Source organism: Pan paniscus, chromosome 2 (genome assembly GCF_029289425.2).
Source record: "Pan paniscus chromosome 2, NHGRI_mPanPan1-v2.0_pri, whole genome shotgun sequence".
Lineage (NCBI taxonomy): Eukaryota > Metazoa > Chordata > Mammalia > Primates > Hominidae > Pan > Pan paniscus.
Genome location: NC_085926.1, coordinates 126813145 through 126828981, shown reverse-complemented (window position 1 = coordinate 126828981; position 15837 = coordinate 126813145). Strand labels below are relative to the sequence as shown.

At 45.6% G+C, this 15837-nt stretch overlaps 1 protein-coding gene across 7 annotated transcripts in view; it reads right to left on the bottom strand.

Moving 5' to 3' along the window:
• The window catches only part of ACAD9 (acyl-CoA dehydrogenase family member 9), a 33644-nt gene extending 18271 nt beyond the window's left edge, over positions 1 to 15373 (bottom strand). For 2 of the 7 annotated variants that reach the window (XM_055110419.2, XM_034957306.3), the window contains exons 1-2: positions 15012 to 15251; positions 1194 to 1295 (exon numbers count right to left, since the gene is read on the bottom strand). Coding sequence is in view for 3 of the 7 variants with exons in the window: in XM_003829408.4 (XP_003829456.1) it covers positions 1194 to 1295; positions 10090 to 10183; positions 15012 to 15161 (346 nt within the window). In the remaining 4 variants the exon portion in view is untranslated. Of the gene's footprint in view, positions 1 to 1193; positions 1296 to 10089; positions 10184 to 14835 lie in introns of all 7 variants that reach the window. The other 5 variants (XM_003829408.4, XM_063602566.1, XM_003829409.4 and 2 more) reach the window with 5 other exon arrangements.
• Between the last annotated feature and the right edge of the window lie 464 nt (positions 15374 to 15837).

Here is a 15837-nt window from a genome sequence, read left to right as displayed (position 1 = left end):
GTAAACAAAAATCGAGGGCTGGGCACAGTGGCTTACACCTGTAATCCCAGCGCTTTGGGAGGCTGAGGTGGGAGGATTGCTTGGTTCCAAGAATTCAAGACTAGCCTGGGCAACATAGCAGGACCCCAGCTCTACAAAATAAAAAAAATTCACCAGGCATGGCGACGCACGCCTGTAGTCCCAGCTACTTGGAAGGCTTAGGTGGGAGGATTGTTTGAGCCCGAGGAATTCAGGGCTACAGTGAGCTATGACCACACCACTGCACTCCAGCCTGGATGACAGAGTGAGACCCTGTCTCAAAAAAAAAAAAAAAAAAGCTCGCAATCTTGTGCCTCAGAAAGCGCATTTCTGTGTATATACTTCCATCCACACTTTTTCTAGGCATACAAGCATATGTAGATATATACTTTAAATATGAAGATATCTACACACACATCGAATCAATTAACATGTAGTGAGAATCTTCCATCACAGCTGTAGGTCTTTATAAATGCAACAACTATAGTGTGACCCACTGCCCAGTATCCAGAGGACTCCAGGACAGAGCTTCTCCACTGTGGCTCTGTAACATTTTGGAATGGATTGTTTTCTGTTGTGGGGGTCTGTCCTGTGGATTGTCAGATGCTTAGCAGCATCCTTGGCCTTTATAATTTTATATCAAAAGGGCCTGAGGGTAAACACAAATGGCACACATGTGTGTGGTCTATCCCTTTGAACCTTGAAGGTCTACCTTGCCTTCTACACACTGCTTGCCTGTCCCTTTAACCTCTGCAGAATTCAGGTGACCAACTCGAGAAAACGCATAAGGGAGGCAAGTTGTAGTGACTGGCCAACTCTAATAAGGCAGAACTGCCACTTGGGGGCTAAAAACATCACTAGGATGCTCAAAGAATTACAGGGACAGTCCATAGGACAAAGGACCCTGCTCAAAGGTTCCCACTGGTCCAATCTCCCACCTCGATGTGCCTTGCACTCTACAGCCAGCCAGACCACATGCCTCATTCCTCTGTGCTAGGATGAGAAGCACAGGACCCGAGAGCACTTCCTCCCTACAGGTCCTTCAGTCAGTCCACCCCTACCATGTAGCCCACCACAGATGGTGTCATCTATTCCAGCAACTAGACCTGTTATGGACAAATACAGAGTGCTTTCTTAAGAGCTAAACTGGCTGGGTGCTTGTTTGCTTGACTTACCATATTCTTCTGGGACTTGCAGCCCAAAAAGCCCCAGGCTCTTCAATTTCTCCAAAGTTTCATCTGGGATTTTCCCTTCCTGGTCAATTTTTCGGGAGTCCACTGCCAAGAGGAAAATCTTGATTAAACAAATATAAGCTATGTTTCTACAAATATAAGTAAACAGGACAGTGTTTATATATTAATCATATATAATCCCAGAGTAGAAACTTTTTCAAAACTAGAAATTCTGTAGTCATGGTCATTTGGCCTGTGTTCAATTTTATGTAATGAGCCCAGGAAAAATTTTATTTTTATATATTTATTTAGAGACAAGGTCTCACTCTGATATCCAGGCTGGAGTGCAGTGGCACAATCATAGCTCACGTAACCTTAATCTCCCAGGCTCAAGTGCGCCTCCTGCCTCAGCTTCATGAGAAGCTGGGACTACAGGTATATACCACCACACCCAGCTAATTTTTTTTTTTTTTTTTTTTTTTCCAGTAGAGACGAGGTCTTGCTATGTTACCCAGGCTGGTCTTGAACTCCTGAACGCAAGCAATCTTCCCACCACAGCCTCGCAAAGTACTGGGATCATAGGTGTGAGCCACCACGCCCGGCCAGAATAAAATTGTTAAAAGCTGCCAGAGCTAGGTGGTGTTCTATTTCTTGATCTGGGTGCTAGTCACAGGGGTGCTTTTGCTGTGTAAAACAGCAGCAAATTATATACATTCATGGGATGTAAATTTTTCTATAGGCATGTTAAACTTCATGTTTTTCCTCCTCCTTATATTCCTCATACTTTTTTTGGCCAGTATTTTCTAGGAAATGAGAGAATAAATATGCAAGTCTCAGAATTGTACTAAAATGTTCAGCTAGATAGCCACCTCATGGCAGTATCTGGGCCAAGGTTTACTTCACTGCCAGAGGCCATACTGCTTTCAGCACAATCCACAAGTTCTGAGATAGTTTAGCCTGTTTAACACCAATTTATTCATTCATTCAACATTCACATTCAGCCTGTAGTCTCAGCTACTTGGGAGGCTCAGGTGGAAGGATCACTTGACCTGGGAGGTTGAGTAAGCTGTGATGGCACCACTGCACTCCAGCCTGAGCGACAGAGTGAGGTCTCATCTCTAAAATAAAAATTCACATTCACTACAGCAAAACTGAACAATCAATAGCATAGCATTAGACCTATAATTGCACACTTTTGTATGCATCAAATTAATTAAAGTGTACTTCTGAATTGCTAATTAAACTTCATCAGTATTATAAATTGTTAAAAACACCATAACCTACACTTAAGAATTTTTGTATACATGGGTCACTAAGAGAACTACAGATTCCCAAAAGTGCAGGCCAAACCCTTCATTTTTTATCCTTTAACAACTTTATTGACATACATAATTGGCGAAGAATAACCTGCACATATTTATAATATATAATTTGTTGAGTTCTGACATACTTGTCAGTGAAAACATGACAATCGAGATAAAAACATTTCCTTTTTCACCAGAAGTCTCTATGCCCCTTTGTGATCGATCCATCTGTCCACCATCCCCAGGCAACCACAAATCTTTGTCTGTAGATCAGTTTGCATCTTCAAGTTTTATATAAATGAATCCATATGGCACCTATTTTCCCGGGCTTCTTTAACTCAGGTCATGATTTACAGATTCACCCGTGTTGTTGCGTGTATAAATACTTGATTACTTTTTGTTGTTCAGTATTCACTGTATGGGTGTATAACTGTTTATCCAAATTCAATAAACAGTATAAACACACAGAGCCAAGAAGTTCAAACAACTCCAAGCAAAATAAATGTGCAAAAAACTACATAAATAAATGTGATAATCAATTTTCCTAAAAACCACTGAAAAGCAGCCAGAGATGAAAGAAACACTATGTACAAAGGAACAAAGAATGGAAGCAGACATCTCTTTTGAAGCAATATGAAGTCAGGAAGAGAGCAGAGCAACACAATTAATGGCCTGAAAGGTAAATCCTGTCAACACAGAAACCTGTTCTGATGAAACAGACTTTTCTTTTTCTTTTTCTTTTCGAGATGGAGTCTCGCTCTGTCGCCCAAGCTGGAGTACGGTGATGTGATCTCAGCTCACTGCAACCTCTGCCTGCCGGGTTCAAGTGGTTCTCCTGCCTCAGCCTCCCGAGTAGCTGGGATTACAGGTGCACACCACCATATCTGGCTAATTTTTGTATTTTTGGTAGAGACGGGGTTTCACCCTGTTGGCCAGACTGGTCTCGAACTCCTGACCTCAGGTGATCCGACAGCCTCGGCTTCCCTAAATGCTGGCATTATGGGCATGAGCCACCATGCCTGGCTGAAACTTTTCTAGACATACAAAAGTGAGAATATGCATCCCCTGCAGAGCTGCACATCATGAAAAGTGAAAGGAAGTCCTTCCCACAGAAGAGCAATGGTAGCAAAAGGGAATCTGACTCTACATGAGAGAATGAAGAGCCCTGGAATCAGTAACTACATGGGTAACCACAAGATCCTTTTTTCCTATTTTAAAAATTGCTGGCCGGGCACGGTGGCTCAAGCCTATAATCCCAGCACTTTAGGCCGAGGCGGGTGGATCACGAGGTCAGGAGTTCAAGACCAGCCTGGCCAATATAGTGAAACCCTGTCTCTACTTAAAAAATATAAAAATTAGCCGGGCATAGTGATGCGCACCTATATTCCCAGCTACTCAGGAGGCTGAGACAGGAGAATCGCTTGAACCTGGGAGGCAGAGGTTGTAGTGGGCCAAGATAGCGCCACTGCACTTCAGCCTGGGTGACAGAGTGAGACTTCGTCTCAAAAAAAAAAAAAAAAAAATTGCTCTAAAAGATAAACCAACCATTTAAGAATTGTAGGCCTTTTTGCAGACATTGAAAATTGTAAAATTGATAAAGAAATGCAAATTAACTTGGAATGAATCATAGTTCTAAACCTGAATTAAAACTATACAGTTTCTTTTGAGATGGAGTCTTGCTCTGTCGCCCAGGCTGGAAGGCAGTGGTGCGATCTTGGCTCACTGCAAGCTCCGCCTCCCGGGTTCACGCCATTCTCCTGCCTCAGCCTCCCGAGTAGCTGGGACTACAGGCACCTGCCATCACGCCCGGCTAATTTTTTGTATTTTTAGTAGAGACGGGGTTTCACCATGTTAGCCAGGATGGTGTCGATCACCTGACCTCGTGATCCGCCCATCTCGGCCGCCCAAAGTGCTGGGATTACAGGCATGAGCCACTGCGCCCGGCCAAAACTATAAAGTTTCTAAAATAAAATACAGGCCAGGCTGGGCGAGGTGGCTCTCACCTGTAATCCGAGCACTATGGGAGGCCGAGTCGGGCAGATCACCCGAGGTCAGGAGTTCGAGATTGGCCTGGCCAACATGGTGAAGCCCCTTCTCTACTCAAAATACCAAAAATTAGCCAGATGTGGTGGCACGCACCTATAATCTCAGCTACTCGGGAGGCTGAGGCAGAATCGCTTGAACCTGGGAGATTGAGGTTGCAGTGAGTCGAGATGGCATCTCAAAAAAAAAGGAAATACAGGCCAGGCGCAGTGGTTCATACCTGTAATCGCAACACTTTAAGAGGCTGAGGTAGGAAGATCACCTGAGCCCAGGAGTCTGAGACCAGCCTGAATAACATAGTGAGAACCCATTTCTACAAAAAACTTTAAGAATTATTAGCTGGGCATGGTAGCGTGTGCCTGTAGTCTTAGCTATGCGGGAGGCTGAGGCAGAGGATGGCTTGAGCCCAGAAGTTCGAGGGTTGCAGTGAGCTATGATCACACCACTGCACTCCAGCCCAGGCAACAAAGAAAGACCCTGCCTCTTAAAAAAAGAAAAAGAGGAAAAAAGGAATGTTTATGGCAACTTTTTTGGTGATAGCTAAAATCTGGATACATACCCTATGTTGACGTACTTGAATGGATAAACAAATCTTGGTATATCCATAGAAAGAAATATGACTCAGCATTAAAAAGGAAGCACTACCAATACATGCACCATGGATGAAATTCAAAATTATGCAGAAAGAAGCCAGACAAAATCACACATAATATAATTCCAAAAAATACGAACTAATCTATAGTGAGAGAAAACAGATCAGCAGTTGCCTGGAAACAGGGGGGAAATAAAAGAGGCACGAGGAAACTTTGACGGGTAATGAGTACGTTCACTTCCTCTGTTGCACTGATGGCTCCTGAGGGGTACTCTCTAAATACAGTCATGCGTCAGGTGATTCTCTCCCTGTATGAACATCAGAATGGACTTACACAACCTAGGTGGCAGAGCCTACTACACACCTAGGCTATATGGTATGGCTTATTGCTCCTAGGCTGCAAACCTGTACAGTAGGCCGGGCGTGGTGGCTCATGCCTATAATCCCAGCACTTTGGAAGGCTGAGGCGGGAGGATCACTTGAGCCCAGGAGTTGGAAACCAGCCTGGGCAACACAGTGAAACCCCATCTCACTGTTAAATATTTTTTTTTTTTTTTAAGGAAAACAAAACAAAACAAAAAAGCTGTACAGCATATTACTGTGCTGAACACTGTAGGCAACTGTAACACAATGGTATTTATGTATATGAACACAGCTAAACATAGAAAAGATACAGTAGAAATATGGTATGATGATCTTATGGGATCACCACTGTATATATGGTCTGTCATTGACTTGAATGTCATTATGTGACACATGACAGTGTGTGCAATTTATTGTAAATCAATTATTCCTTAATTAATCCTGAAAAAAAAAAAAACCTGACAAACCACATAGGAAAAGTTTAAATAAAAGAACAAGAGACCATGGGAGCTAAAAAAAGATACAAATAGGAAGATAAACACTAGGAAAAGAAGCAGAAATAAGTATTTCTAAATTATAAATTATGTTTATATATAAATAAGCAACTTTTAAAACTAGCAACATATAATTTGTGATCACCAGATGTGAAATAAGAAACAAACAAAAACCAAGCAATGTAATGACAGCTGACAATTTGGCACTTCTCAAAGAGGTTCTGGGGGACCTGAGCTGCTTCTAGGGGGTCCCACAGGATCAAAACTAGTTTTTATTTTTTTTTAGATGGAGTCTCACTCTGTCACCCAGGCTGAAGTGCAGTGGCGCCATCCCAGCTCAATACAACCTCCACCTCCCAGGTTCCAGTGATTCTCCTGCCTCGGCCTCCCCAGTAGCTGGGATTACAGGCGGGCACCAACACACCTGGTTAATTTTTATATTTTTAGTAGAGACAGGGTTTCACTATGTTGGCCAGGCTGGTCTCAAACTCCTGACCTCAAGTGATCCACCCACGTCGGCCTCCCAAAGCGCTGGGATTGCAGGCATGAGCCACCATACCTGGCCTAAAACTACTTAAGATGTTACTTGCTTTTAAATTCTAATTCTCCGAAGACTGTACAGTGGGGCGCAGTGTAGTGTATTTAGTGTTTTGGCTCAGAGTCCAATATATAGTCCAAAGTACCATGTTCCCAGAATTTATGTACGGCCTTTACATGAATAAATCTTGATCAAGGATTCAGAAAAAAGTCTTAGGTTTGCATATAAGTCACTCAAAGCAGTAAAACAGGCTACTTGGATTTCCAGCAATATTTGTGCTTTTATTCTTGGCCATTACTTTTGGGGAAGGGTTGTCTGTCCTGGTTGGTTTTCATAGAGGCCAGTTGTGGGAGGATGTGATTTTTCTGTGTCTCCAGATGACAGTGCCTCTATTTCCGTGGCACTGCTGGCTGCCTACAGCTGTCATTCCAGAGGGCCCTTTGTCCACAGTGATTAGCCTCCTCTTTGAATGTACATGAAATAGGTGTATTTTTGTATGTTCTTTTCTCTGCTTTGCCCTTGGATTTAACTTCCTTTTTGAATTCACATCATGGCAGCTGAATGAACACAGTTTTTATTCCAGCATTTGCTATTTATTCCAAGAGACCTTTGTTCCTGTGAGAGGGAGTGGGTTTGGTTTGCAGTGGTTTCTTGCATATATATATATATATATTTTTTTTTTTTTTTTTTTTTTTTTTATTTTTTTGAGACAGGGTCTCACTCCTGTCGCCCAGGCTGGAGCGCAATGGCATGAACACAGCTGACTACAGCCTTGACTTCCCAGGCTTGAGTACCTTCTCCCACCTCAGACTCCCAAGTAGCTGGGACTATGGGCGCGCACCACCATGCCCGGCTAATATTTTGCATTTTTAGTAGAGACAGGGTTTCGCTCCATTGCCTAGGCTGGTCTCAAACTCTGGGACTCAAGCAATCTGCCCCCCTCAGTCTTCCACAGTGCTAAGATTACCAGTGTGAGCCACCGTGCCCAGCCGGTTTCTTATATATTTACATCTCTGCAAATACGAAGATGACAGTGATTGCTGACAGAGCCCTATGTCCTGGAAGTGTGTGTTTCTTGCTTTAAATGCACGTGTCAGGACAGGTGCGGTGGCTGACACCTGTAATCCCAGCACTTTGGATTACAGGCAGATCATTTGAGGTCAGGAGTTCAAGACCAGCCTGGCCAACATGGTGAAACCCCATCTCTACTGAAAATACAAAAATTAGCCAGGCGTGGCGGTGCGTGCCTGTAATTCCAGCTACTCAGGAAGCTGAGGCATGAGAATCACTTCAACTGCAGAGGTTGCAGTGAGCTGAGGTCGTACCACTGCACTCCAGCCTGGGTGACAAAGCAAGAGCAAGACTGTCTCAGAAACAAACAAACAAAAAGCATGTGTGAAGATTATAAAAAAAGACAGTTAAAAAAAAAAAAAAGACTGCACAGTGGACTTTTCCAGAGGTTACGTGCACAAACAGGTATGAGAATCCAGCTGTCTTCTAATAAGCCAAACATTAAAAGGACTTGCATAACTTTCAACCAATGTCACTCTTTCCATCAATTTTTTTTTTTTTTTAACTTACTTTTCTTTTTTTTTTCTTTTTGAGACAGAGTTTCACTCTTATTGCCCATGCTGGAGTGCAGTGGCGCAATCTCGGCTCACCGCAACCTCCGCCTCCCAGGTTCCAGCGATTCTCCTGCCTCAGCCTCCTGAGTAGCTGGGATTACAGGCATGCACCACCACGCCCAGCTAATTTTGTATTTTTAGTAGAGATGAGGTTTCTCCATGTTGGTCAGGCTGGTATCGAACTCCCGACCTCAGGTGATCCACCCACCTCAGTCTCCGTAAGTGCTGGGATTACAGGTGTGAGCCACCGCGCCTGGCCTGATTATTTTTCAAAATATTTTTCATTAGCTGGCGCGGTGGCTCACGCCTGTAATCCCAGCACTTGGGGAGGCTGAGGCAGGCAGATCATGAGGTCAGGAGTTCAAGACCAACCTGGCCAACATAGTGAAACCCCATCTCTACTAAAAATACAAAAATTACCCGGGCGTGGTGGTGCATGCCTGCAGTCCCAGATACTTGGGAGGCTGAGGCAGGAGAATCACTTGAACCTGGGAGGTAGAGGTTGCAGTGAGTCGAGATTGCACCACTGCACTCCAGCCTGGGTGACAGAGTGAGACTCTGTCTCGGAAAAACAAAAAACAAAATATTTTTTATTAAAAATATTATGTTAACATGTAATGGATTTATTATTTTTAAACAAATGAACACAGTATATTTTATTTTATTTTTTTAGACAAAGTCACACTCTGTCACCCAGGCTGGAGTGCAGTGGTGCAATGTTGGCTCACTACAATCTCTGCCTCCTGGGTTCAAGCAATTCGCCTGCTTCAGCCTCCTGAATAGCCGGGATTACAGGCACCCGCCACCACGCCCGGCCAATTTTTGTATTTTTAGTAGAGACAGGGTTTCACCATGTTGGCTACACTGGTCTTGAACTCCAGACCTCAGGTGATCTGCCCCCGTTGGCCTCCCAAAGTGCTGGGATTACAGGCGTGAGCCACTGCACCCAGCCCCACAGTATATTTTAAATTTCTCAGTTTTAATTTCTAAGAGGGGCTAGGCATGGTGGCTCACACCTGTAATCCCAGCCCTTTGGGAGGCCAAGGTGGGAGGATCACTTGAGCCTAGGAGTAGAGACCAGCCTGGGCAATATAGTGAGAACCTGTCTCTATGAAAAATACAAAAAAATTAGCTGGGCATGGGGGTGCGCACCTGTAGTTCCAGCAACTCAGGAGGCTGAAGTTGGGGGGGCTGTTTGAGCCTGGAAGATGGAGGTGGTGGTGAGATGAGATGGTACCACCGCACTCCAGTCTGAGCAACAGAGCTAGGCCCTTTCTCAAAAAAATAAAGTAAAATAAAAATAAAATAACCCCTAAGATGGCAAATATTGATAGATAAAACTCATATAAACAAAAGCTCTCCAGGATCCTACTATTAGGGAAGACCTGCTGTCCATCCACCATCACTGAACTCTCCACCAAGGCCCTGGCTGGAGGACCGGCCAACAGCTCTGAGAGAGGGACCTGAGGTCAAATGCTGCCTCACCATGCAGGTGCCAAACTGTGGCTGGTCCACAAATCACTCTTTGTTTACAATTACCAAAGTACAGAAATTGAAACTCAACCTTTAGAAACACTAAGAGCAACTGTACACTGCCACAACAACCAACACATGCTCCATGGGCTTGTATGGTGTGTGGCCTTGGCTTTTTGCCATCTAATTTTTTTAGTTATTCATTTTTATTATAGCTTATGGAAGTGTTGGCCTGGAACAGTATGGAAATGTTTAAAGTGGTCCTGAACCACAAATACAATGAGAAGCATTTAACTGGATGTTTTTTAATTAAATGGCAATAGGGATGAAACCTAAAGCAAAATATTATGAGTGGAAACCATTTCTCCCTCAAGAAGACTTCTCCTATGTATGTCACTTCTAATATAAATATCAACCAAATAGCCCTTAAAATGGAAATCGGCAATGGTAAAGAAAACCATACATACCCTCTTCAGTGAAGAATTTTTCCACGGGTCCCAAGAACTGATTGATTTCATTAAGTTCATCTTGGCTAACTTCTGGAAATGGGAAAACTTCTTTCTAAAAATAGTAAATATTTTCTAAAAAATTTAATTTTTAGCACACTCCCATCATGGAAATATCAGTTAAAAGGGAAGGAAAAACATGTGCTCCACTCCACCCTGGCCAGCGGGACATGACGTACTGAAGGAACTGGAAAGCAAACCTCACAAGGTTCCTGAGATACAGAAACTATGTGCAGGCTCCACCACCCACATCCATCTCCCTCCCCTGTTCAAATAGGTTCTTCCCGATTTTCATCAGTTTTCCTTCTCAGTATAAGGGATGATAATAGTCCCATGAAACAAGGAGCCCAAGACTAACATTTAGAAGCCTGGGGGTCTGGTCCTTGATTTCAGGCTTACTAATTATGTGGCCTTCACCAAATCCCTTCAGCTCTCTAAACTACCCCTTTCTCACCCATAACATGCAGGTAATATTTACTCAAGGCCCTTGTGAGAATCGTGGAAGATAGTGAATGTGGAAACTCCTTACTGAAATGGACAATTCTACATCAATTATTGTGTGAGCTCAAAGATGCTATGCTGACAAGAGCACATCATGCTTACCAAGTCTCATCGATCCCTACAGCCGCTGTCTCTCCTGCTCACAGACATCTGCTCCCTGTGCTGAGCCCCTCTGGACTTTTGGGCTCTGCTACCCCTTCAATTGCCAGCATGACATGAGCTTTGGATGTGGGCTTCAGGCTGTTGAGCAGTGATGTCCTGAGTCAGAGCTATAAGCCCAAGCATCACCTGTCCTCATGGCGCCTCTCACCAAGTGTTCTAGAGAAGTCTTGGGGAGACCTCAACCTTCTCCTCAGACCTTGTACAGCTAATCAGCCAACAGATTTCTCTACTCTATCAATATGCTCGCACTGCTTTCTCCTCTCTGCGCCCAGGACCACAGGCTTATAGGTGAGTCCCTAACTAAAAGTGACAGCCAACTTAAAGGAATCCCTGCCTCCATCCATTCCAAAACCACCCTGAAGGTGGTATAGAAAAAAAAAAAAGCTTGGAGGCCGGGCACGGTGGCTCACGCCTGTAATCCCAGCACTTTGGGAGGCCAAGGCGGGCGGATCATGAGGTCAGGAGTTTGAGACCAGCCTGACCAACATGGTGAAACCCCGTTTCTACTAAAAATACAAAAATTACACGGGCTTGGTAGCACGCGCCTGTAATCCCAGCTACTCAGGAGGCTGAGGCAGGAGAATTGCTTGAACCCGGGAGGTGGAGGTTGCAGTGAGCCGAGATTGCGCCATTGCACTCCAGCCTAGGTGACAGAGTGAGACTCCATAAAAAAAAAAGAAAAGAAAAAGAAAAAAACAAGCTTAGCTGGTTGCAGTGGCTACTGCCTGTAATCCTAGTCCTTTGGGAAGCTGACGCAGGGGGATTGCTTAAAGCCCAGGAGTTCAAAACCAGCCTGGGCGTGGTTGCACACGCCTGTAGTTCCAGCTACTCAGGAGGCTGAGGTGGGAGGATCCCCTGAGCCTGGGGAGGTTGAGGCTGCAGTGAGCTGTGATTGCACCACTGCACTCCAGGGTGGGCAACAGAGTAAGACACTGTCTCAAGGAAAAAAAAAAAAGACAAAAAAAAAAAAAACAAGCTGATGGCTCCATCACTCTGCAGCCTTTTATATCAAAGCTCAGTCTCCTTCACTGAACACAGAGGCTCACTGACACTTGGGTCTTGTGCAATGGGCTGTGTTAGAGATCATTCTGGTACCAGTGGGCAGGCCAGATAAGACAGCCTGGCAACTAATTGGCCTTCAGGTACAACCACAGAAAACCTGCCACACAGGAGAGATTGCAGGGGCGTGGGAGAAAGATCCTGATGTTATCAAATCAGGTCAATGCCTTAGGGGAGGAGAGTTCAATTGCAATAAACAGTTTGTAAATTATCTAAAAAAGTGGAACCTGTTATTCAAAGAAATCTAGTGCAGAAACCAAATATGTAAAACAGACAGAAGCAGGCGGCTCTGACTGAGACTGCTGATAGGGAAAACAGGCACCCAAATCCCACCCACTCAACTTCCCACCCATCCCTGCAGCAGTTCCAGGACACTCCATGAATAGCTTGAGTCCAGCTTAGGGCAGGGTGACAACCACTGGCCTACACAATCTGAGATTCTAAGCATCATGTCCCATGTTTCTGCTCTAATCCCAGTAAGGCTGTGAGAGATGACACTGGCCTGATCCAAAGTAGCAGCAGAAGGGCCTAAAAGTGGTCAGATTCTAAAAACCTAAAAGTAGAGAAAACCAGATCTTCTGTGGAATTAGAAGTGGACTAGGAGAATAAGAGTACAAGGTGACTCCAGGTGTTCTGTTTGAACAGGTGGAACAACAGAGCCACCATTAACTATGATAAAGAAGGCTGGTGGAAGGAGCAGGATTGGGTGGGAACCAGGAACTCAGTTTGGGATCTATTAATCTCAAATGCCTGTTAGACCTCTTAGTACAGCTTTTGAGTACAAAGGTAGATTAAAAAAAGAATCTTGGCTGGGTGTGGCAGGGCGTGCCTGTAGTCCCAGCTACTGGGGATGCTGAAGTGGGAGGATCTATTGAGCCTAGGAGTTCAAGGTTGCAGTGAGCTATGATGGCACCACTGCACTCCAGCACAGGTGACAGAGAAAGCCCCCAACTCTGAAAAAGCAAAAGGAATCTAGAGTTCAGGGAGAAATCTGAACTGAAGAAAGAAACTTGAGGCATCAGGATATTGATGATATTTAAAGCCAGGACACTAAATAAGGTCACCCAGCAGATGGCTGTAGATGAAACGAGACCCAGCCTTAGTAAATTCCAACTCGGCTAGTTGGAAACACTGGTCACTGTTTAGCGGTCAAGGAGCTGAATAAGAACCAGCAATGGACACAGAGAAGTATCAGCCAGTGAAGTATTTAGAACATTCAGAGAATGGCGAGAACAGTGATTCAGAAACCAGAGAAGAAAGTGCGTCAACAGGGTGGAAGGATGAACGGTGTCAGATGCCAATGATGGGTCAAGTAGGATGAGGTCTGAGAACAGATCACACAATTTGATAACAGAGAGGTCACTACTGACTTCTATGGCCATTAGGGACAAATGCCTGAATGGTAAGGGCTCAAGATCCAGTAGAGAGAACAGTTAATGATGCAGAGAAAGGAAAGAATTACCCTTGAGTAGGTGAGAAGGCCTGGGGTCTAATGAGAGGTTGGTTTTGCCAGGAGCAGACAGTTCACAGTAACAGAATGTAGATAATACCGGCACATATGCAGGGGGAGGGGGTAACTGCGCCTGTGAAGTTCTCTGACTGCATGGATTTTCCCAGTGGAATGGGAAGCAAAGCTGACAGCTGAGAGTAAAGGCAGGGCAGGGCAGGTAGTGCCAGAAGTTTAAAGATGGAAACAGATCTGAAAGATCTGTGTTCCTTCTTCACCATGCTGCTGGATAGCAGGAAGTCCCAGGATAGAGCACCACACTGCCCCAGGTCCTGGGTAAAAGGTTTTCCAATATGTTCAAGACATAGCTCCGCACTTTCTAGCTGGGCAAACTGCTTTTAGTCTGAGTCTTAGTTTCTTCATCTGTAAAGTTGCTTGCTATAAAGGTATCAGCCTGACAACCTCAGAGGAATGTTCCAAAGAGAAGCCAGGGAATAACTTCTGTGATACAGGATCAGCCAACATTCAGCCAAGTTCAAAGCAGGGCACCTCGAGGAAATAGCAAGTATACTGTTGGTTTCCTTAGAAGATAAAATGAAATACAAAGGAAAGAGCAAGAAATGTGTTTATTCCTATTTTGTAGATGAATGCACTGAGGCACAGGGAGGTGCAGCCGTCAGCTCCAAGGTCACAAGACTAGTAAGTGTTGAAGCCAGCTCTCTCTTCTGCTGCACAGTACTCTACAGTTTAAGAAGACTCTCCATGCACTGTTTATCTCACTGGGGCTCTACAACACATCTGTGAAGGAGACACAACACTATCTCCATTTTAAGGCTGAAAGAACTGAGTCTTGGCCAGGCGCGGTGGCTCACGCCTGTAATCCCAGCACTGTGGAAGGCCGAGATGGGCGGATCACCTGAGGTCAGTTCTAGACCAGCTTGGCCAACATGGTGAAACCCCGTCTCTGCTAAAAATACCAAAAAAAAAAAAAAAAAAAAAAAAAAAGCCGGGCAGGCGCCTGTAATCCCAGCTACTCCGGAGGCTGAGGCAGGAGAATCGCTTGAACCCAGGAGGGAGGCTGCAGTGAGCAGTCCAGCCTGGGCGACAAGAGCGCGACTCTGTCTCAAAAAAAAACAACTGAGTTTCAAAGTCAACGAGCCAAGACCAAACCCAAGTCTTCCAACTCTAAGAAGACAATGAGTGTTTTATAACCAAACTGTTACTATTGGCTGGGTTGTGCCACCCTTGGGAAGCATCTTGGAGCCAGATTTCTGAGGAACCTCAATGGCAGGGAGAGGCGCTAGGGCTCAACTGGGGAAGGAAGCCCCAGGGCGCTGGAAGGTGACTGAGGAGGGACATGGTGTAAGCTGTTTAGGAATCAGAGAGGAAGACCCACACATTTCGAGACCAGACCAGCTGAGATGAAGGCTGCTTTGTTAATTACCTAGCCTAGAGTTTTCCGAATTCCCCTGACAAAATTTAGCTGGAACACGTCACCACCACATTTCCAAGGGTCCCCCGTCTTGGAAATGTCTCACCCTTTCTCTGGGAAGGTTTTCCTGGAACTCAGGAATCCGGAGTGTTAACACGCCTCGGCCGCAGGGTGTATCTCTCTGGCAGGTTTGGGGAATCTCACAAAGTTCAACACCAGTTTTGCAGCTGAGGGTGAAAAGCGGGAGCCAGACAGCAAGGGTTCGCCCAGGGCTCGCGTTACCTTCTTGATTTTGCCTAGGAAAAGCTCTTTGGCGAAAGCTCGTACAGGCGGGCTGGTGCGCAGTAGCCGCCGGTTCGCGGTAGAGACCACCAGACCCCGGCAGGCACGAGCCGCAGCCGTGGTGCGCAGGAAGAGCCCGCAGCCGCTCATGCTGCCCGATGTTCCCCAGCCTCAGCCTCAGTCTCCCCTTCTTGCTTAGCGCCGCAGGGACACACACACGTCTGATGACGTTACTGGCCCGCGACAACGTGCAGTACTCACTGCGCTTGCGCGGTCCCCCGCAGCAGGGGATGGAGAGGCCAGAAGGGCGGGAAGTCTACCACCTGCCGCGCCCAAGGCCTTAGTCACGTGCACCTGGCTGGCCCGCGCCGCCTGATGACGTCACACGCCTACGCTTCCCGCCGGCCCCACTGCGCTTGCGCGGCCAAAGGAGCTGGCCGGAGGAAACTGTAGTCCCGGGGCCGTGGGCATCTCGGCGGGTATAAGCTCTGGCCGTCGTGACGGCGGTGACGGACCTGTTTTTCACATACCAGCGGTTGTTTCCATAAATGCCAGCCATGGGAAATCTCCCTGTGTACAGAAACCTAAAGGCCGGCTCAGCTGCCTCCACTTGTCTCTTTTGTCACTTGTGGCCACGAGGCCGTGGTAAAACTTGAGAAAAGCAAAAGAATGAGGGAAATGCGCTGTATTGGGGTCTCTGCAGGGGCACGGTAAGGGTAAGGGTCCATTTTTAACTGGATGGTGGATTCCTGAGATACTGTTTTGTTCCTAGTTGACATGTATGTTACATATATTTTTTGGAAAAGGAAAAGAAAATGGGTGTTCA